Source organism: Amphiprion ocellaris, chromosome 3, assembly GCF_022539595.1.
Source record: "Amphiprion ocellaris isolate individual 3 ecotype Okinawa chromosome 3, ASM2253959v1, whole genome shotgun sequence".
NCBI classification, from domain to species: Eukaryota; Metazoa; Chordata; class Actinopteri; family Pomacentridae; genus Amphiprion; species Amphiprion ocellaris.
Window position 1 is genome coordinate 11,296,384 of NC_072768.1, and position 23,756 is coordinate 11,320,139.

Below are 23,756 nucleotides of genomic sequence, written 5' to 3' on the forward strand. Positions count from 1 at the left end.
AAAGTTTCTGCTCCTTCAAAGTTCACAACACAATGAATGAATTCCTAAAACACTCTCAATGCTGGAGAGCGTTTGTGATGCTGAAGCAGTGACCAGTTTTTCTGTTTCTTCTCTGGAGATGCACAATGAGGGACGTCTGCAGAGACTGAGAAAGAGTCTCACCACATCCTGACATGAGGAAAAAGACTTTATTGAAGACTACAATGAGAAAAACTATCAGACAGCAGACGGCTGCATTCAAGGTGAGCTCTGAACATTTGATCTGGAACAGGAATTCAATAACGGCAGCATGAGCTTCATTTCAGTCTGTAGCTGCTGAATTCATGGATGAATCATCTGGCACTAGAGAAGAAGACCATCAAACATCCACGTCAGCTGATGGAGGTCCAAGAGTCTCACCGAACAACCAACCTACAGAGTGAAGACCTCAAATCTGATTGGACGGCCTCCTATTCAGCCACATGTGTGAACAAATGCCTCTAAGCTGATTTGTTTTCTAAAATAAATCTAGTTTGAGTCCTAATCTATGCCTGTGTGTTTGCTTCTTTACACCGCTGTTAACAGTTTAGGCTGTTAGATTGTTCCAGATAAGACAAGTACAAGATTCTTCAGAGCCGTTCTACCACGAGCCTGACAGGAAGAACTCCAACAGCTACTGAATGTTCCTGTGGTTCCCTCAAGGCTACAGGAGGAGCCCTACGAGGACGAGCCGGTCCACCTGATGGTGGCCAGTCGCTGCGGTTCAAAGCCAACACCGACTACGTGGACTTCTACTGGACCACACGGAGGCCTTCAAACCGGACCAACAAGTTCAGCGACTCCCCGACTCGTGGGTCTGAGGACGCCGCCGAGCCTCGGTCCAGCCGGCCTCCTGTCTGTGGGTGTTTGAGTGCTGAGAGGTTTGTGGATGCATGTGAACGTGTCTGTGTTGAAACAGCAGCTTTTGACTCAGTAACGCTGGGAAAAACCAAGAGCTCCTTTATTTGTGACTTCCACTAAAAAAAACTGATGAAAATAAGTTTGCCAGGGTTCTGACTGATAACAGATTATTAAATAATGAAAATAATCGTTTAAATATTCCTTTAAACAATCCTTTTAGGTCTACATTTCCTTTACACTGACTTCTTGGTATATGTACAAGTATTTTGGGTGGAATATACCATTAAGCCCAGATGTTCAAGGGTTCTTCTGGGAATATACCATTAAACCAACCTTTTAGGTAAATGTTCCAGGATGTTGGGTAGAATATACCATCAGATCAACCTTTTAGGTCTACATTGGAAGATTTTAGAGTAGAATATTACTCCAAACCATCCTTTAGGTCTACATTTAAGGTGGAATACTCCTTTACACCAAGATTTTTTGGTCTACATTGAAGGATTTTAGGTGGAATATTCCTTTGAACGAACTTTTTAAGTTTATGTTCAAGGATGTTGGGTGGAATATACCATCAGACCAACCTCCAAGGTCTACAGTAGTGAATTTTAGGTGGAATATACCATTAAACTCACCTTTTAGGTCTACATTGGAGGATTTTAGGTGGAATTTTCTTCCAAACCGTCTTTTAGTCTACATTTAAGGATGTTTAGGATGGTATATTCTTCCGAACCAACTTCTCAGGTCTACATTTCAGGTGGAATATTCCTCCATACTAACTTTTTTGGTCTACATTGAAGGATTTTTTCTAAACCACCCTTTCGGGTCTATATTTGAGGTTTTAGGTGGAATATTCCTTTTAACCAGCCCCTCAGGTCTCTTTGAGGATTTTGGATGGAATACTCGGTTAAACCAACATTTTAGGTGCATGTCCAAGGATTTTTGGTGGAATGTTCCTTTAAGGTGGATGTTTGAGGACCTTGTAGGTGGAATACTTCCTGAAACCAACCTTTTAGGTCAACATTCAAAGATTTAAGGTGGAATATTCCTTTAAACCAACCTAAATTTCATGTTTTGATCATTATCAAGTGAGAAACCTCAATCCAGACTCCTCATAATGACGTTTGAGATTTATGCTGCTGTTATTTGTTTAGTCCAGACTAAATGACAGAAATCCACAACTGTAATTTTATTTCAGGACTCGGTTATTAAATGTCAAAACAATCCATGTGACTCTAAAAACTCAACAGCTGTACAAACTCTAAGATTAAACTCTCCACAAGGATCCAAAATAAGTTGGACTTCTACATGAGAGCTTTAATTATTCTTCATCTACTTCCTGAAAAGTTTGGTCAATAAAAAAGACAAAAACTAATATTTTCAGCTGAACTAAAGACAGACTTTGTGATTTTTCTGCTCACATGTTGTGTTGTTGTAAACTTACTCTTTCAAATAAATAGCCGCCTAACCCCCTGGAAACCAGCGTTTGTCCTGTTTTTGTGTTGCTCCTCGGCGACCCTAGACAGCCGGGTCGTAATGTTTTTTGAGCAACACACCATACTATGACGTTTTTACAATGATGGTTCTACTATGGAACCAGTTTGACATGTTCAGGTGTTCTTTGTGTGAAAACTCAGAGATTTCAGGTATCAGAAGGTGGTTTTCAACTTTCTTTGTTAACTTTCTGCTTCAACTTTAAACTAAATTTCCTTCACTAACCCAGCCCTCTGGACTTCCAGTAAGCTGTGTTCCTATTGGCTGTCCAGGTGGCTGCTTGGTGTTATCAGGAACACCTGAGCAGCTCAGTGTCTTCCTGCTTTATTTAGCTGCAGACAAACATTTCCTCTGCTTCTCTTCACCACTGAACCGGGTTTGGCTCCATTGCTTTAGTTTGTTCTTTAGGCGTTGGCTTGCAGCTTCCAGCAGTAAAATCAGTCTTTAATGTGTTTCTTGGTGTGTTTTAGGGCTTTGTACTGGATAGTTGTCTTGGTAAATGTGGTTCTTTAGCCACAGTTAGCACATGGTGCTAATGTGTGCAGTGATTAGTGGATTTGGTGCAGCTGAGTTGTGTCTTTATCTTGGCTGTAGTGAGTCTTTAGAGGTTTTTGGTCAGACACATTCTGTATTCTTGTTTGTGAACCAACGTTGGTTGTCCAGAAGGTAAGAGTTCCTGTCCTGATTCTCTGTTCTCAGAGGTTCTCTGGTAGGCTGCAGGAGACTTTAGCGTTTGGGTTGTGCTAGTTTGGTTTTTGTACGGTTTCATTTGGACGACTATCTTGAGGCCCCTCCATGTGGTTTAGTGAGGTTTTCTGGAACAGTTCTACAAAGCAACCTGCAGCAGAAGAGACTTTGAGAGTTTTTAGGAAGTTCTGGAGACCAGACTTTAGAGCAGCAGAAACATTTGTCAGCAGTTTGAGCAGGAGAAGGTGAGCTTCAGAGTAGAAATGAGACGGAAACCTTCTTGACCCGTGTGGTGAGGTCCTGTACCAAGAGTTTGAGCAGGTTGTGAAGAGTCTGTAGTTCTTTGGTCTGAAAGCACAAGAAGAGTCGACTCATTAAAGGAGAAAACAGGAGATATTGTTGGTTCTTCTGTCGCTCTGCAGTTTCCAGGTTCCTTAGACTGAATATCAAGTTTATATTTTAAATGATTTGCCATGTGAGCCCAAGAAGACTTCTATAAACTCCCTCCATCCCCTGGACACGTTTTATTATGATGTTAAATCTTTTTTTTTTTAATGTTTTTGAGTTTTAATCATAGTTTTTTCTCTTTGCTTGTTTAGTTTTGCCATCTGTGTGAAAGGTGCTAAACAAATAAAGCTGAATTGATAAACTGAATAACTGACTAACTCATGATTGTGACAACAGAAGTATTTTCATTGTGATTTAAGGGTTTATTTCATTTTTAAGGTTGGGGTTAAAATCTTGACAGAAAAAGAAGATTAAAGAAATAAAATACATAAAAAGCAATTAAATCAAAGGAAAAAAATTAATACAATAAAATTTTTAAAAAGTTTTATTATTAAGTATTTTTTACATGTGTAATTATGGAAAATATTTTATCTGTAATTTTTAATATTTGTTTTTTTTTTAATTTTGTTTAATTTCATAATTGCATGTATTGTATCTTGTTGATACATACAATTAAATGATATTAAACAGACAAAATATTGAATGAGATAATTAAACAAGATACAATACATGCAATTATGAAATTAAACAAACTTTTTAAAATACAAATATTAAAAATTACAGATAAAATATTTTCCATAATTACACATTACATTAAAAAATACAATTAAACAAGAAGAATATGAAACATTTTTAAAAAATACAAAACATTTAATTAGATTATTAAACCTTTAAAAAGACAAAACATTTAATTACAAAATTAAATGTTTAATTAGAAAATTACATCTTAAAGACAATAAAACTTCAAATAGGAATTAAACAGAAAATACAATGAAGCATTTAAAAAGAAAATTAAACATTAAAAGGTGGTAATACATCTAAAAAGAAAAGATTTAATTGAAAAACTAATTATTGGGAAAGAAAATTCAAACGCCGATAAAACATTTGAAAAAACAATTAAACATTAAAAAGACAAAACATTTCAAAATCAAATAAGACATTAGAAAAGAATAAAAGGTGAGAAAAGAGCAAAACTAAATGTTTAAGAAGAATCAAACTAAAGACAAAACATTTGAAAAGACACCAGTTAGACTTTAGAAGATCAAATTAAACAGAAGAGACAATAAAACGATCAAAAAGAGCAAAAACAGATAAAGTCTTAAAGCGTTTTCTAGTCTGAAATGAAAACATCAAGTTGTTTCTTCAAACATTTCCTCTTTCTATGTTCTTGGTTTGATTGTGGACAGATTTACTAAGAACTCATTTCAGAAAACTGCTTTCCAGATAAAGTCTACTAGTAGTTGAAGGCATTGATCAAACTAATGTTACCTTCTGATCTCCACAAACTTTACTGTTCAGTGAAGAGAATCAAAGTTTGTTGAGGATTTCTAAAAAACCCACAGGTGAAGGTCTGAGAAGAACTCAGATGGATGGTCTAAATGTGAAATCAAGACTCATGGTCACAAGTTTTAAGGCTTCTGTTAACCAGAAAGTTCAAACTAACAGAGAAGTACTGAGAAACTTTTAAAATTTCAGTCCTCAGACTGTCTGAAGGTTCAAACTAACAGAGAACTACTCAAGAACTTTTAAGATTTCAGTCCTCAGACTGTCTGAAGGTTCAAACTAACAGAGAACTACTCAGGAACTTAGAAGATATCAGTCCTTGGACTGTCTGAAAGTTCAATCTAACAGAGAACTACTGTGAGACTTAGAAAATTTCAGCCCTCAGACTGTGTGAAAGCTCAGGTCCTGAGGACTCGGGAGGTGTGGAGGCTTTGGAAAGTCTTGGAACTGAGGGTTCAACCCTCCAGCTCAAAGGCTGAAGTCCAACCTCCTGACAAAAACGGTCGAGTCGAGACTCGAGTTCAAAAAAAACTCGAAAACGACAAAAAATAGATGATAAATGCGCAAAAAAAAGAAGAATTAGTATCTGAGCGAATAGCTCAGGGGGATAAGAAGAAGACTACCAAGCGGAAGGTCGCAGGTTCGAGACCCGCCGCAGACCTCTTTCTTTCTTTGTCTTTGTCAGGATTTTGAGAAAACTTAAGAAGTGTCTGGTCTTGAACCAGCGACCTGCAGCTCCATAGGCAAATCCTTAACTCACTGAGCTACAGATCAGACAAAAAGAAATAAATTCGTCGTCCCTTTGACATCGTAGTTTCTGAAGTGACCACATGGGCGGAGCCAAGGCGGAGTCTGGGTGGAGTCAGGGCGGAGAGTAGGCGGGGAGGTGGGTGGCGGCCTCCCCCCTCTACTCCCCCACCTCCCACCACCACCCACCACACCTTCCCCCGCCCGACGAGTTCTTCGAGTCTCCACGAGTTCTTCGAGTCTCCACGGGTTTTCCCGAGTTTCTGGAGTTTCCACGAGGTCGGAGGCAGAACAAGTTGTCATGAAGAGGTGTTGAAGTCGGCCAGGATGGAGTGACTTTTTACAGTGACTAGAAGGACGACGACTAGAAGAGCAGGTCTTTAACCACCATCCATAAAATCCATGGAGTCGCTCCAGAGAAATGAAGGGAGGTCAATTTTTATCAACCTCCATCCAGATGTTCAACTTCATATCTTTACTTGGACATTTTTAGCACCACAAACCTTTAGTATCACACTTTATTATCATTTATTAGGACTTTAATGGAATCCACCAGCAGATTTAGTTTTTGTTGACAAACTTTATTCTTGTCATCGTGGGACTGCAGTATTTAAAACTGTTCCTTCTATTTGACCTCATGTTTATTAGTTTTAGTGGAGAAAGTTATTTTAGTTGTCGATTAGTCTCTTAAAAACCAAATAATAAATTGGATTAGTCAAGAGGTTTAAATTTCTTACTTTGTCATATTTTAAATATGACAAAAAATATAAAAATAAAGTGTCTTGAGACAATTTGACCTGTAATTGGCGTTATATAAATAAAATTGAATTAAAATTGTATGTATCTTGTAATGTTGGAGTAATTCAGCCATATATGTTGGAAAACACATTTTCTTTGTCCATTAATCTGTTGATTGTTTTCTCCAGTAATTCATTTCTTGTTTTGGTTTATAAAATGTCAAACCCAAATATATTCAGTTTACTGTCATAAAAACCAAAAAGATTTACATTCATGATGCAGGAATCAGGCAGTTTTTCACTTTTTATCTTAGTTTAGTCAGAAAGATAGTTGATAATGTGTGAATTGTTGCAGCTTGTGAGCCGTAGAAGGTTTTAATCTTTGGGGCCGAGTGTCAAAAAACATTTAGAAACCAACATCAACAAAACACTCAACAAAGATTTGAACATCATTAAGGAATCATTTGCATGACAATGTCAAATTAAAGGACATTTATTTCCAACGTAAATGTGTGATATTCATCCTCTGGAGCTTTCTCTTCACATCGTCTTCCACCTGGACTGGTTTGGTCGGGAGCATGTGCAACAAACATTTGAAAAACTGCACTTTAACATCAATGAATGACACTGAAGTTTAATCTCTACATAAATGAGACTGAGTCTGGATGTGCTGCTCTGTCATTAACTCCTAAGTTTAGGGAAAGTTCAAACAAAAGAGGACAGTTCAGATAAGACTTGAGAATGAGCTTATTTTGAACAAACATCTCAGACTTTCTGAGCTTCAGCACCTCTAGCAAGATATTTTAACAACAAGCAACTCAAGAGATCCAGAAGTTGGAGAGAGTTAGCTTTAGCTGAGCCAAAGAACATGTGGGACGCTAACCTAGCAAACATTTCAGACTTTTCTCTGTGAATTCTGAGAAATAATTTCCTATTTAATGACAGAGCTACACATCTGAACTCAGTCTCATTAAAACAGAATCTAATTCAGTGTCATCCATCCATATTAAAGTGCAGTTACCCAAAATGTTTGTTGCATGAGCTCCAACAAAACCCGTCCAGGTAGAAGGCCACTTTGACAAACAGGAAGTGGAAGATTCCAAGCAGATTTATAGAAGGGGGAACCGGACTGTACTAAGTGTGGTCGAGTATAGAGAGGTGTTTTGTGGGTTTTTAAGGCTGATAATGATTATTAGTGAGACATTTGGAGTAGATATTCATTTGCAGTAAATGAAAGTATTTAAAATCTTGGAGTTAAACTTAGAAGAACACAAACTCTAACAGAAAATTTGTTGATACGTTTTTGTTTTGTTTACAGATGTTAAGTTAAAGGAGTTTTATTCGTGACGTATAACCAATCAAATCACTCCAGAAGACAGAGCGACCACAGGTAGATTAAGGTTCAGAGCCAAAGTAGCGCCATTTTTAAATGTATTTATTACCGTAAATCAGTAAAAAATAAAATACTGATAATCAGTAAATCATTCAGCCCACAATTACTACAATTCTACAATGTATGTCTCTTTCCTTTCACTTGTTATTTGTACAATATACGATGTATATGATGGCGTTTTTTCATACCAAAGGCTATACTATGATGTTTTCTAAGAGACATACGATGCTACTCTGTTTGTTCTGGCCCTGGGCAGCTGCACTCCTCCTCTGTTGTTTTCTGGATTGTACTCAGCTGCATGCCTTCGTCCACCCGGCCTCCGTTGACTCGTCCCGCCTGCCGTCTCTGGAGCTGAAGCTGGATTGGAACAGACCAAAGTACAGTCCAATCACGATGCCAGCTGCCTCTCAAAAGGCTCCTTCATCTGGCAGGTGGAGGCACTTCTTCTGAGGGGAAGCTGAGCTGGCCCGGCAGAACTTTGGAGATGTGTTCCAGTGGTTGGTGGATGTGTGGGGAGATAGAGAGGGACCTTTGAATTGTTCAGAAAGGAAAACAGGGAAACCCATTGGTAGTTTTAGTTTAGGGTGCTACTGCGGTGTGTTTTTGGGCTTGAAGAGGTGAACAGGAAGAGTTTTTTTTTCGTATTGATTATCTTTTACTTTGTTCCTGGTTGGAATGCCCATCAATGTCAACATGAAGTTCACTTTTAGTTCTGTTTATTTATTTTTATTTTACTAACACCCATTTGCTTTTAACCCCCTCACATGTTGTGTTGTTGTAAACTTCCTCTTTCAAATAAATACTCGTCTAACCCTCTGGAAACCAGCGTTTGGACTGTTTTTGTGTTGCTCCTCACCTACTTCAGACAGCCGGGACAAAACAACGTTTTGTGGACCAAAGGCTATACTATGACGTTTTTAGAGCGACATGCTATACTATGACGTTTTTAGAGCAACATGCTATACTATGACGTTTTTAGAGCGACATGCTAAACTATGATGTTTGTTGGACCAAAGGCTATACTATGACATTGTTTGAACGACATGCTATATTATGACGTTTTTAGAGCGACATGCTTTTTTTTTAGCAACACTACATGATGACATAAAATACCTTCCTATGTCGGTTTTTGACATGCCATATTATGATCATTTTACGAATGTACTACACTTTGATATTTCTATTACATGAGTTAAGACAACAATTTTATGACGTTATGACTTTTTTTCACAGACAACTCCAAACTATATTATGACATTTTGCTTTTTTTTTTTTTTTTTAAGAAAATATGACATATCATACATGTTTTTTCACCATTGTTGACCACATACTAAACTATGATGTTTTTTGGCCATTTTTGACCACAAACTGTACTATGGCGTTTTCTTGCGCCAAAATTCAGGATGATTGTTTTTTCAAAGAAAACCTTTCTGGAGTGTTTTTGATGGCTTCCTTTACATTATTTCATCATATGGCACGTTTTCACAACATGTTGAAAAATCGCATTTTTCGACATAGTATACTATGGCGTTTTTTTGTGACAAAATTCATGATGATGTTTTTTTTCAAAGAAAACCTTTCTGGAGTGTTGTTCACTGCCTCCTTATTTCATCATATGGCACGTTTTCACAACATGTTGAAAAATCGCATTTTTTTCCGACAGTTACCTTCTGATCTCCACAAACTTTTACTGTTCAGTGAAGAGAATCAAAGTTTGTTGAGGATTTCTAAAAAACCCACAGGTGAAGGTCTGAGAAGAACTCAGATGGATGGTCTAAATGTGAAATCAAGACTCATGGTCACAAGTTTTAAGGCTTCTGTTAACCATAAAGTTCAAACTAACAGAGAAGTACTGAGAAACGTTTAAAATTTCAGTCCTCAGACTGTCTGAAGGTTCAAACTAACAGAGAACTACTCAAGAACTTCGAGGTTTTCAGTCCTCAGACTGTCTGAAGGTTCAAACTAACAGAGAACTACTCAAGAACTTCGAGGTTTTCAGTCCTCAGACTGTCTGAAGGTTCAAACCAACAGAGAACTACTCAGGAACTTGGAAGATTTCAGTCCTTGGACTGTCTGAAAGTTAAATCTACCAGAGAACTACTGTGGGACTTAGAAAATATCAGCCCTCAGACTGTCTGAAAGCTCAGGTCCTGAGGACTCGGGAGGTCTGGAGGCTTGGAAAGTCTTGGAACTGAGGGTTCAACCCTCCAGCACAAAGGCTGAAGTCCAGCCTCCTGAGAAAAACGGTCGAGTCGAGACTCAAGTTAAAAAAAAACTCAAACATGACAAAAAATAGATGACAAATGCGCAAAAAAAAGAAGAATTAGTATCTGAGCGGATAGCTCAGGGGGATAAGAAGAGGACTACCAAGTGGAAGGTCGCAGGTTCAAGACCCGCCACTGGCCCTTTTCTTTGTTTGTCTTTGTCAGGATTTTGATAAAATTTAAGAAGTGTCTGGTCTTGAACCGGCGACCTGCAGCTCCATAGGCAAATCCTTAACTCACTGAGCTACAGATCAGATACAAAGAAATAAATTCGTCGTCCCTTTGGCATCGTAGTCTCTGAAGTGACCACATGGGTGGAGCCAAGGCGGAGCCTGGGTGGAGTCAGGGCGGAGAGTAGGCGGGGAGGTGGGTGGCGGCCTCCCCCCTCTACTCCCCCACCGCCCACCACACCTTCCCCCGCCCGACGAGTTCTTCGAGTCTCCACGAGTTCTTCGAGTCTCCACGGGTTTTCCCGAGTTTCTGGAGTTTCCACGAGGTCAGAGGCAGAGCAAGTTGTCATGAAGAGGTGTTGAAGTCAGCCAGGATGGAGTGACTTTTTACAGCGACTAGAAGGTAGACCACTAGAAGAGCAGGTCTTTAACCACCAGCCATAAAATCCATAGTCGCTCCACAGAAATGAAGGGAGGTCAACTTTTATCAACCTCCATCCAAATGTTCAACTTCATATCTTTACTTGGACATTTTTAGCACCACAAACCTTTAGTATCACACTTTATTATCATTTATTAGGACTTTAATGGAATCCACCAGAAGATTTAGTTTTTGTTGACAAACTTTATTCTTGTCATCGTGGGACTGCAGTATTTAAAACTGTTCCTTCTATTTGACCTCATGTTTATTAGTTTTAGTGGAGAAAGTTATTTTAGTTGTTGATTAGTCTCTTAAAAACCAAATAATAAATTGGATTAGTCAAGAGCTTTAAATTTCTTACTTTATCATATTTTAAATATGACAAAAAATATAAAAATAAAGTGTCTTGAGACAATTTGACCTGTAATTGGTGTTATATAAATAAAATTGAATAAAAATTGTATGTATCTTGTAATGTTGGAGTAATTCAGCCATATATGTTGGAAAACACATTTTCTTTGTCCATTAATCTGTTGATTGTTTTCTCCAGTAATTCATTTCTTGTTTTGGTTTATAAAATGTCAAACCCAAATATATTCAGTTTACTGTCATAAAAACCAAAAAGATTTACATTCATGATGCAGCAATCAGGTAGTTTTTCACTTTTTATCTTAGTTTAGTCAGAAAGGACATTTATTTCCAACGTAAATGTGTGATATTCATCCTCTGGAGCTTTCTCTTCACATCGTCTTCCACCTGGACTGGTTTGGTCGGGAGCATGTGCAACAAACATTTGAAAAACTGCACTTTAACATCAATGAATGACACTGAAGTTTAATCTCTACATAAATGAGACTGAGTCTGGATGTGCTGCTCTGTCATTAACTCCTAAGTTTAGGGAAAGTTCAAACAAAAGAGGACAGTTCAGATAAGACTTGAGAATGAGCTTATTTTGAACAACCATCTCAGACTTTCTGAGCTTCAGCACCTCTAGCAAGATATTTTAACAAGTAACTCAAGAGATCCAGAAGTTGGAGAGAGTTAGCTTTAGCTGAGCCAAAGAACATGTGGGACGCTAACCTAGCAAACATTTCAGACTTTCATCTGTGAATTCTGAGAAATAATTTAATATTTAATGACAGCTACACATCTTAACTCAGTCTCATTGAAACAGACTCTAATTCAGTGTCATCCATCCATATTAAAGTGCAGTTACCCAAAATGTTTGTTGCATGTGCTCCAACAAAACCTGTCCAGGTAGAAGGCCACTTTGACAAACAGGAAGTGGACGATTCCAAGCAGATTTATAGAAGGGGGAACCAGACTGTACTAAGTGTGCTCGAGTATAGAGGGGTGTTTTGTGGGTTTTTAAGGCTGATAATGATTATTAGTGAGACATTTGGAGTCGATATTCATTTGCAGTAAATGAAAGTATTTAAAATCTTGGAGTTAAACTTAGAAGAACACAAACTCTAACAGGAAACTTTGTTGATACGTTTTTGTTTTGTTTACAGATGTTAAGTTAAAGGAGTTTTATTCGTGATGTATAACCAATCAAATCACTCCAGAAGACAGAACGACCACAGGTAGATAAAGGTTCAGAGCCAAAGTAGCGCCATTTTTAAATGTATTTATTACCATAAATCAGTAAAAAATACTGATAATCAGTAAATCAGTCAGCCCACAATTACTACAATTCTGCAATGTATGTCTCTTTCCTTTGACTTGTTATTTGTACAATATACAATGTATATGATGGCGTTTTTTCATACCAGAGGCTATACTATGATGTTTTCTAAGAGACATATGATGCTACTCTGGTTGTTCTGGCCCTGGGCCACTGCATTCCTCCTGTGTTGTTTTCTGGATTGTACTCAGCTGCATGCCTTCGTCCACCCGGCCTCCGTTGACTCGTCCCGCCTGCCGTCTCTGGAGCTGAAGCTGGATTGGAACAGACCAAAGTACAGTCCAATCACGATGCCAGCTGCCTCTCAAAAGGCTCCTTCATCTGGCAGGTGGAGGAACTTCTTCTGAGGGGAAGCTGAGCTGGCCTGGCAGAACTTTGGAGATGTGTTCCAGTGGTTGGTGGATGTGTGGGGAGATAGAGAGGGACCTTTGAATTGTTCAGAAAGGAAAACAGGGAACCCATTGGTAGTTTTAGTTTAGGGTGCTACTGCGGTGTGTTTTTGGGTTTTAAGAGGTGAACAGGAAGAGTTTTCTTTTCGTATTGATTATCTTTTACTTTGTTCCTGGTTGGAATGCCCATCAATGTCAACATGAAGTTCACTTTTAGTTCTGTTTATTTATTTTTATTTTACTAACACCCATTTGCTTTTAACCCCCTCACATGTTGTGTTGTTGTAAACTTCCTCTTTCAAATAAGTACTCGTCTAACCCTCTGGAAACCAGCGTTTGGACTGTTTTTGTGTTGCTCCTCACCTACTTCTGACAGCCGGGACAAAACAACGTTTTGTGGACCAAAGGCTAAACTATGACGTTTTTAGAGCGACATGCTATACTATGACGTTTTTAGAGCGACATGCTAAACTATGATGTTTGTTGGACCAAAGGCTATACTATGACATTGTTTGAACGACATGCTATATTATGACGTTTTTAGAGCGACATGCTTTTTTTTTAGCAACACTACATGATGACATAAAATACCTTCCTATGTCGGTTTTTGACATGCCATATTATGATCATTTTACGAATGTACTACACTTTGATATTTCTATTACATGAGTTAAGACAACAATTTTATGACGTTATGACTTTTTTTCACAGACAACTCCAAACTATATTATGACATTTTGCTTTTTTTTTTTTTTTTTTTTTTTTTTTTTTAAGAAAATATGACATATCATACATGTTTTTTCACCATTGTTGACCACATACTAAACTATGATGTTTTTTGGCCATTTTTGACCACAAACTGTACTATGGCGTTTTCTTGCGCCAAAATTCAGGATGATTGTTTTTTCAAAGAAAACCTTTCTGGAGTGTTTTTCATGGCCTCCTTTACATTATTTCATCATATGGCACATTTTTACAACATGTTGAAAAATCGCAGTTTTTTTCGACATAGTATACTATGGCATTTTTTTGCGCCAAAATTCATGATGATTTTTTTTTTTCAAAGAAAACCTTTCTGGAGTGTTTTTGATGGCCTCCTTTACATTATTTCATCATATGGCACGTTTTCACAACATCTTGAAAAACGACATTTTTTTCGACATAGTATACTATGGCGTTTTTTTTGCGCCAAAATTCATGATGATTTTTTTTTCAAAGAAAACCTTTCTGGAGTGTTTTTCATGGCCTCCTTTACATTATTTCATCATATGGCACATTTTTACAACATGTTGAAAAATCACATTTTTTTTTCGACATAGTATACTATGGCATTTTTTTGCGCCAAAATTGATTTTTTTTTCAAAGAAAACCTTTCTATAGTGTTTTTCAGGGCCTGCTTTACATTACTTCGTCATATGGCATGTTTTCACAACATCTTGAAAAACGACATTTTTTTCAACATAGTATACTATGACGTTTTTTTTGCGCCAAAATTCATGATGGTTATTTTTTCAAAGAGAACCTTTCTGGAGTGTTTTTCACGGCCTACTTTATATCATTTCATCATATGGCACGTTTTTACAACATGTTGAAAAATCACATTTCTTTTTTGACATAGTATAGTATGGTGTTTCTTTGCACCAAAATTCATGGTGATTTTTTTTTTAAAAGAAAAGCTGACCACAGTGTTTTTCAGGGCCTCCTTTACATTATTTCATCATATGGCACGTTTTTACAACATGTTGAAAAATTGCATTTTTTTTTCGACGTAGTAGACTATGGTGTTCTTTTGCGCCAAAATTCATGATAATTTTTTTTTCAAAGAAAACCTTTCTGGAGTGTTTTTCACGGCCTCCTTTACGGCCTTTTACGAGAAATAAAAGAAGCTAGAACCAAACCTAGACCAAAGGCTATACTATGCCGTTTTTAGACCAAAGGCTATACTCTGACGTTTTTTGGATGACATGCTATACTATGACGTTGTTAGATGGACATGCTATAGTATGACGTTTTTAGAGCGACATGCTATACTATGACGTTTTTTGGACAACATGCTGAACTATGACGTTTTTTTGGACCAAAGGCTATACAATGACGTTTTTAGAGCAACATGCTATACGATGCCTTTTTTAGAGCGACATGCTATACTATGACGTTTTTTGGACCAAAGGCTATACTATGATGTTTTTAGAGTGACATGCTATACCATGATGTTTTTTGGACGACATGCTATACTATGACGTTTTTTGAGCCACATGCTATACTATGACGTTTGTTGGGCGACACTCTATACTATAGGCTTTTTAAATTGACACAGTACTATGACGTTTTCATTTTGCACTTTTTGAACCACATAATAATCAGTTGGGGCTTTTTGCTGACATGCTATACTATGAACTACAGGCCATACTATGTTATTCTTGAAAAGTATACTATACTTTGACATTTTCTGAATTACATCCTATACTATGGCGTTATACACAGAGTGCTTTGGCTACATGTTGATTTATGATCTACATTTTGTCCTGTTTTGTTTTTTGACGGGATTACCACAGACCTGACCATGAACACCGTTGACACCCACCTGAGGGAGACGCTGCCTAAGATCTCAAGGCTGCTTGGTCGTGGTCTTTCTGGTCCTGCTCCAGAACGTCTTCATCAACTACGTCTTCTTTTGAAGAGGCCCTCAGATGCTGCAATCTCTGACCTTAAGGAGGAACTGCTACTTTCACTCTGTAACGAGACGGCAGTTATTTTAAACACCCAGCTCCTGGCAGCTTTGAGTGAAAGTTTAACCCCCATCAAAACAGAACTACAGACAGTTAAATCTGAGCTGTCGGTCAGTATTTCAAACATCAAGTCCGACCCGGATGCCCTAAAGCACGCTGTGGGTGAAACGGAAACTTCACTCTCCACATCACCGACGACATCGTCACACTCCAAAGCAGAGCACCTGTCTGCTGAACTTTTAAAAGTGGACTATAAATGTGAAGAATGTGAGCAGCAGCAGACTGTGAGCAGTGGAACAGATGTGATCAGAAAGAAGTCATTTTCTTTTTTCTTTTCTTTCTGGTTGACTTGATGCTGTCAGATGCAGATGTTGGAGCTGATTCTGATCTGTCAGGATAAAAAAGCTGCTTTTCCTTCACAGACTTTTCAGGAAATTATTCTCTCAGGTTTTCTCTGCTATTTATATTTTTATTATCTGTGATTATTTCATTATTTCTTTATTGTAAAAATAAAGTTTGAGGTATAAAGACTCATTTAGTTATTTTAATTCTGAAATCTTTGATGTAACAGAACTAAACTTCCATTTTCCTTCTTGTACTTCTGATACTAGAACTAAACGTATCTTCAACACGGATCATCTGCTTTTAATGAATCAGCAGCAACATCACAACCACAAATGAGACAACTTTCAACAACTTAATCAAACTGATGTCATTTAAAACTATCAGAGTCTGTTTTAGTTTCAAATTAAAGCTGATTACTGACAACTAGAACATTAACGTTACTGTTTTAATCATATTTAAGTTTCCTGAACGTTACATTAATGTCAACCAGCCACAGTTTTATGAACTTAATGAACCACTTGACAGGAACACAACACACTTCAGCTGTTTACATGAAACTCAACACATTAGCTTGATGCTACGTTAGCTTTAATCAGGCTACCACTGAGCAGCTAGCTCGGTTAGCATCGCTAACATTAAAGCTAATATTTACTATGCTAACTTTCTTCTCTGGTCAACATACACTGAAACAAACTCCACCAACATCTGGAGCGCATGGCACACATTATATCTGACACTAAAGCTGCATATAAAGTGCATTAAAAGCGGCACCGATACGAAAATAAACATTTACTTGCCGAACTATCAGAGTCCTTTCAGTGTCTGCTGGTAGAATCAGCCGAAGGTAGAAAACTGGTTAAAACAAGCCAACGGGCAGGAAAACTGTCTGTGGAAAATGTTCTGCTGCTGCACCGATAAATAAACCAACAGTTATTATATCAGAATTAATCCAAACGAGGAGAGCAGAGTCTCTGCTGCCTCCTCCATAGGACCTGTCAATCATTCCAGACCGGACTGTCAATCAAGTAGCCCCGCCCCCTGGCTTTGCAAAACTTTAACGCTCTATAAAAAAATCAATATTGATTTATTTTAAGATCTGCCACCTGATCTCTCATTTTGACCATGAAAACTCACGAAAAAAAAATGTATGTACAGTCTATGACTCTGTTTGGCTCCACACTTGCTGATGACCACTTCCGGTCTCAGAAAATGAAAAAACGGACCTTTTTTCGTTTCTGTCTCTTACTGATTTTACTTTCTTGTTATTCTAAATATAAAACGAAAATTAAAGCATTTAAAAAAAATCGTATATCCCCTTTTGATCATGAAAAGGAAAAACGCCTTGTATTTCAAATTTAATTTTTGTATTTTAAAACGAAAATCAAATAACCACTCGTTTTTTGTTTTTCAATACCCGTTTCAGAACGGAAAATCCAATTACCAGATCCGTACACGGACTTAGTTGGCATATTTTGCTGTTTTCAGGCCTAAAATCAACATGGCCACCTATAACCAAACACCACATGGCATTTTTAGAGAAATATTCTTCTAAATATTATATATACAATTGAGTAAAATTGAAATTGAAAGTTATTTATAAAGATATTGTAGTAAACCTGTTGACACGCGATAAATCCACACTTGACTCACACACTACTTTATATTAAATAACTAAAAAAGCCTTGGAGTTGTACCAGTCTTTTCTTCAGGAGGAAATGACATCATGTGGAGCAGGTCATGTGATCTGGAATTAACGCACTTCCTTGAGAGGTGTTTTTGTAATGGTTAACTTAGTTAAAAGTGATTTCTCGGACACAGATACAATTTGTTATTTTCCATATAAAATTTGATATATTGCCAAAAAGAAATATCTGTCATGATTAACTCAACTTAATAAAAAGAACACAATCAAAACAACTTCTGAAAAAGCTAATTTTATTTTTGTTTAGCTAATTAGAAGGTGGTTGTTATTAAATTCAGACCGTTATTTAGTTGACATTTTAGTGATATCCAGTCATTTTTATTAATAAGTGATTGTTTCCATAATAAATAATTATGGAATTTGTAAAGACATGATTATAATGAACATAAAATACTTTTTTTTATTTTGAATAAATATGTATGCAAAACATATCCCATGGACTTCAAAAGTCCCTCAATTATATATTGACCCACCAACGCAGAGAATGAGTGTGAAAGTAAGCCAACCCAGAACACATTTTATAGGGATGGTCAGAGAGTGGGTCAGAGGGAGAGGGCTGTGTGTAAATGCCAAGGTGAATATTGGTTAGTTTGCCCATAGTTGCTAATCAGTAACAGATGGGAAGACAACAAAGAACAAAAGGTGATTCAATGAAGGAGTCTGGTAAACAACAAAAGGTAAGAGATGAGGGATCTGGCAGACAGTAGCAAATAACAAAAGATAAGACCATTGTGAACAACAGTGGGTTATGGAATGAAGGAGTGACACTAGAAGATATCTGTAGCAAAAGATTTCTTCACCAATGAGCTATAACGTTATGACTATGCAGGTTTCGTCCTGTGTTATATTAATAAGTGGAACTACTTCTCTCAGTGTGATCTGTTCACCTCGTGATCGCCTCATCTGTTTCACTCCTGTTCACTCTTTGGTTTCACTTCACTTTCATCCGCCTGCTGCTGCGATCGGCTGCACCTTTTCATAAAATCAACATGATTTTGCTCGTATTTGCTTTGGCGCCTCTAACTTCAGCTTTTCACCTGCCTGGACAAGGTAAGCTGCTCTGATCGTCCGGTTTTCACACATATCTGGCTGTATTATGTGTAAACGCAAACTTTCACTTTCATCTTTTTTTTTCGCTACGGCGTCAGTTTTCTTTGTCTTTACTGCTTTGTGTTGTGTACCAGACACATTTTGATATTATTGCATTATTTTCAGACGACTTTCACTTCAAGTCATGGATGGCACAGGTGAGTCAGATCTACCCATATGCTGTTTTCCTGTCTAGATTTGTGAAAAAAATACGCTCAGTGTATTGTTAGGAGGAAGTACCCGACGTGAAAAATCACAGTAACCGTGTTGCCTTCAATGGTAATCATCTGTGAGCTGCATAATTACAGCTGCTCACCACTCACGTATATAATTAAACTGTAAAAAGTTAACAACAACCTCCCCCGTGTGCAGCACAACAAAGTGTACAACACGCAGGAGTACTATGAGAGACTCCAGATATTCACAGAGAACAAGAGGAGGATTGACAAACACAATGAGGGGAATCACTCTTTCACAAGTAGGAGCTCTCTGGATTTACACTTACAGTTTTACAGGTTCTTGTGACAGACTCTAAAATGCCTCTTTTCTTCCTGCAGTGGCTCTGAACCAGTTTTCAGACATGACATTTGGTGAATTTCGAAAGTCGTTCCTCTGGTCTGAACCACAGGTAACACCTACCAAACAGGATGCAGTTTACAATTTTTTTATTTGGCAGAAGTTATTTTAAGTATTGTCTTTTGCAGAACTGCTCTGCTACCAAGGGGAGCTACATCAGCAGCAACGGACCACATCCAGTCTCCATTGACTGGAGGAAGAAAGGAAATTATGTGACCGATGTGAAGAATCAGGTGAAGCTTAAGACAAACACTCACATGCACAATTATTATCATTGTTTATCTTTTTAGTTATGGATCTCCAGAGATGGAGGAAGTAATCAGATTAAGTGAAAGTGGCAACACAACACTGTAGAAATGGTCTGCAAGAAGTATAAGTCCTGCATTCAGATGTTGTACTTAAGTACAAAAGTATTAGCATAAAAACACACTTAAAGTACCAAAAGTAAAATTTGTCTTAATTTTGCACAATGGCCTATTTTACTATAACGTATATTATATTATTGAATTATCATTCTTGATATATTAAGGGTCCCGTATTATGTCCCTCTTATACAAATTAATGTACGTCTCACATCCCCAGAGTGCGTATTCTTAATTTCACCTTAAAATATTGACCATGTTTATCCTATCATGCCTACAATATTCCTGATTTTAGCCATGTTCAAATTGCGTTTTTTGGGTGTCTGTACATTTAAATCTGAGTACCACAACAGGATGCAAACCCGATTAACTTACACACATTTTCCGATCCATGGGGACAAAAGAAATGTGTTTTCTGATATGCTTTGGATCTTTAGAGTCATTGGAGACATGCAATCATGTTCAAAAACAATTATATGGCAACTTTAATGTGACGGGTCAATATATAATTGCAGAACTTTTTGTAACATAATTGACAGGTATCATAGTTGATGTTTTTTGCTGTTTTCAGGCCTAAAATCAACATGGCCGCATATAACCAAACACCACATGGCATTTTCAGAGAAAGATTCTTCTAAAATATTATATATACAATTGAGTAAAATTGAAATCGAAAGTTATTTATAAAGATATTGTGGTAAACCTGTTGAAATGCGATAAATCCACACTTGACTCACACACTACTTTATATTAAATAACTCAGAAAGCCTTGGAGTCTTGCCAGTCTTTTCTTCAGAAATGACATCATGTGGAGCAGGTCATGTGATCTGGAATTAACACACTTCATTGAGAGGTGTTTCTGTAATGAGTAACTTAGTTGAAAGTTATTTCTCGGACACAGATGCAATTTGTTATTTTCCATATAAAATTTGATATATTGCCTGAAAAGAAATGTTTAGCTAATTGGAAAGTGGTTGTTTTTAAATTCAGATGGTTATTTAATTGACATTTTTGTGATATCCAGTCATTTTTTATTGATAAATGATTGTTTCTAGAATAAATAATTCTGGAATTTGTAAAGACAAGATCATAGTGGACATAAAAAAACATAAAAAATTTATGCAAGATATATCCCATGGACTTCAAAAGTCCCTCAATTATATACTGACCCTGTCAACATTGAAGTTGGTAATAGTGATCTAGCTACTTTCTATTGTTTATCTGCTGGGTTGTGAGGTCTCCCTAGGGGATCAAAAACTTTTATGCTAATCTGTTTTTAATACTACATCATAATTAATCTTTATATTTAACTAAATCTACAATGTAACTAGTAATTCTATTTTCAGTTTCTTTAAATGTCTACTACACTTTCTATTTCTTGTAGGAAATGGAAAGTGTAGTAGACGTATAAAGAATCAGAAAATAGAATTATTCAAGTAAAGTACAAACACCCAATTTGTACAGTATTTAAGTCAAAACTGTACTTAAATACAGTACTTGAATAAATGTATTTGTTTTTTTTCCACCACTGTGGATCTCAACATTGACAGAACATTGCTGCTGAGTTAGACAATAGATTAAAATATTACTGTGTTCACAGAGGGAATGCAAACAAAACAAGGAATGCATGAGTGCTAGAAAAAAACTTTGACTGGGCATGAATCTCCCATGATGCAATGCGAAATGGAGGCGCTATTGACAGCTGGAAAAATGTGGTGCTGGGCCGTTGCCACTGTAACTGTTGTGATAAAAAGCCCTATTGTTGCAGATTAAGGAGGGTGTGTGAATTTTTTTTTTAGCCTCCAAACTGAGGCCTTGGAGAAAAGGTTTGGTACCTACAGATATAATACATTCCTGGAAGATTGCTTGCATATTTATTTCTATCTCGTTACTTTGCATTATATGTCAACAAACATTCAGTAAACATCCTACTGTTTTTTCCTTTTTTCTTTTGCACCAAAGGGACCTTGTGGTAGTTGCTGGACTTTTTCCACAACCGGCTGTCTGGAGTCTGTTGCTGCTATCGCCACTGGGAGGCTCTTACCACTGGTGACTTAATTTCACTTCTTCTTTAAAACTGCTACTCTTGCTTTAAAAAAAAATCATATTGGGCAAAGAGTATTTACTGTAATCTTTAACCAATTTTCATAGTCGGAACAACAGCTGGTAGACTGCGCTCAGGATTTCAACAACCATGGATGTAAAGGGTGAGAGCCAAACATATGCTTTGATATGCTTTGATAATTTCCCTGCAACAACTGCTGTGTCTATCAGTCACAATTTTATAACAAGATCTTAATTTGTCTTTCAGCGGTCTTCCCAGTCAAGCATTTGAATACATCATGTACAACAAGGGGCTAATGACGGAGACAGACTACCCATACAAAGCTGTTGTAAATAATCAGCTACAATACTAACAGCATAAACTTAAATATTAAACATATAAGCTTTTAAGTAACATACCTAACAGCTTTTGATTTCAACTATTTTTTGGTATATTAGGAAGGTACTTGTATGTATAGACCTCACCTGGCCGCTGCTTTTGTGAAGGAGGTGATGAACGTAACCGCGGTGAGTGAATGTTAATGGATTTCTTTAAGACAGATGCCTTTGTTGAAGTGAGAGAATAATGAAGTTATTTTGTTTCCCGTCAGTACAATGAGATGGAGATGGTGGACGCTGTCGCCACACGCAATCCTGTCAGCTTCGCCTTTGAGGTGACCTCTGACTTCATGCTTTACTCCAAGGGTGTGTACACCAGGTGAGACGAACTCTTTATCTTTATAAATCACTGAACGCAGTGAGATGTTGGGATAATCGTTAGACTGACACAAATAGATACAGTTAATGATTTATTTAAAGATGTTTTTTCCCCCTGGTGGCCCATAAAAAGGCTCATATATGCTGCTGAAGCCCAAAGTTTTCTTATAGTACAGTACATCTTTTGGAAATATCACTTTAACTTGAACCCTCAGGAGTACTAGTTTACAGATGCTCAGTCTGAATATTTTAAAATCTCAAAGCACTGATGTATTTAAAATGATTTTATGAAACTTTTTATAACTCAGACTGAAGAGACTTTTACATTAGTTTCGCACAGATTAGATAATTCCTTGACTCATTATTATGTAATCTTTTGTAATTTGACACACCTGAAATACCACCTGATTCAACTTTAATATTCTTCACTCATTTATCAGCAAATGACAATGTGAGAAATGAATACAACTATTAGACAAAAACTTTGTCCCTTTTTATTTTTAAAATGATTTCCTTTGGACACGTACACAAACAAGTTTGTATGTACTAATACACTTGTCAAAACCACTTAAGGTTTATTCGGATTTTTGCCAAGATAATGTAAAATTTACTCCCAACAACAACTGCTGTTAATTCAGTATAGTTAGATTTTTACTTTTATACACATTCTAGTGTATAAAAGTCATTTGAACTTAAGCAAAGGCCTTTTCAGTCTGTCGGGGAAGTTGCTAGGTTATTTATAGGTCTAGTTCCTCATTCCTTATCAAAGCTGTCCTGCGTATAAAGTCAAATGTAACTTACTTTTCTTCCTGCTTTCAGCACTGAATGTCACAACACCACAGACAAGGTGAACCATGCAGTCCTGGCTGTCGGCTACGGACAAGACAACGGTACCACTTACTGGATAGTGAAGAACTCCTGGGGCTCCAGCTGGGGCATGAATGGGTACATTTTCTATTCAGTCACATGTAGGGAAGTATTACTAAATGTATACAAACAAGAAAGATAACAACAGTGTTCTCCTCTCACAGATATTTCTTCATCGAACGTGGGAAGAACATGTGTGGCCTCGCTGCCTGCTCATCTTTCCCAGTGGTGTGATTTTTATATGATTCTACACAAAAAAAGAGCAGAATATTTTCTTGTTTACCATCCAGGGTTTTTTTTTTTTTTAGGATTGTTACACTTTTCTTTTTCATTATACAATGAGTAGCCAGTTTTTCTATGGAGAGTATGTTTCTGCAAAAGGGATTGTGTTTTTACCTCTACTGAAGGACAGATTAAGCCATACCAAGGTCATATACACTATATAATCAGTATGTCTGAAATGATCACTTAACTACCAATCTTTTTAATAATAATGTGCTTAAATTTTACTAATAAAATCTATTTAATCTGTGTGCTCGAGTATTTGTTTACATATACCTGAAAGATACCCATCATCAATACAGTGATAATGACTGAAGAAGTTCAAATCTAAGATTACAGAAAGACAAAAGGACCACAAAAATGCAAAATAATTTTTATATAACATTTT

General features: G+C 37.0%; 1 protein-coding gene across 1 annotated transcript; it reads left to right on the forward strand.

The window, feature by feature from the left end:
• Positions 1–18,313: 18,313 nt before the first annotated feature.
• Positions 18,314–23,617, forward strand: ctsh (cathepsin H; the record flags this gene model as incomplete). The annotated part of the gene is made up of 12 exons (XM_023287771.3): positions 18,314–18,482; positions 18,648–18,679; positions 18,894–18,999; positions 19,079–19,149; positions 19,226–19,330; positions 21,422–21,508; positions 21,611–21,666; positions 21,771–21,852; positions 21,962–22,030; positions 22,114–22,220; positions 23,039–23,164; positions 23,251–23,617. Coding segments are annotated over 12 exons (1,080 nt in total), but the record flags the coding sequence as incomplete, so codon positions are not given.
• Positions 23,618–23,756: the final 139 nt, after the last annotated feature.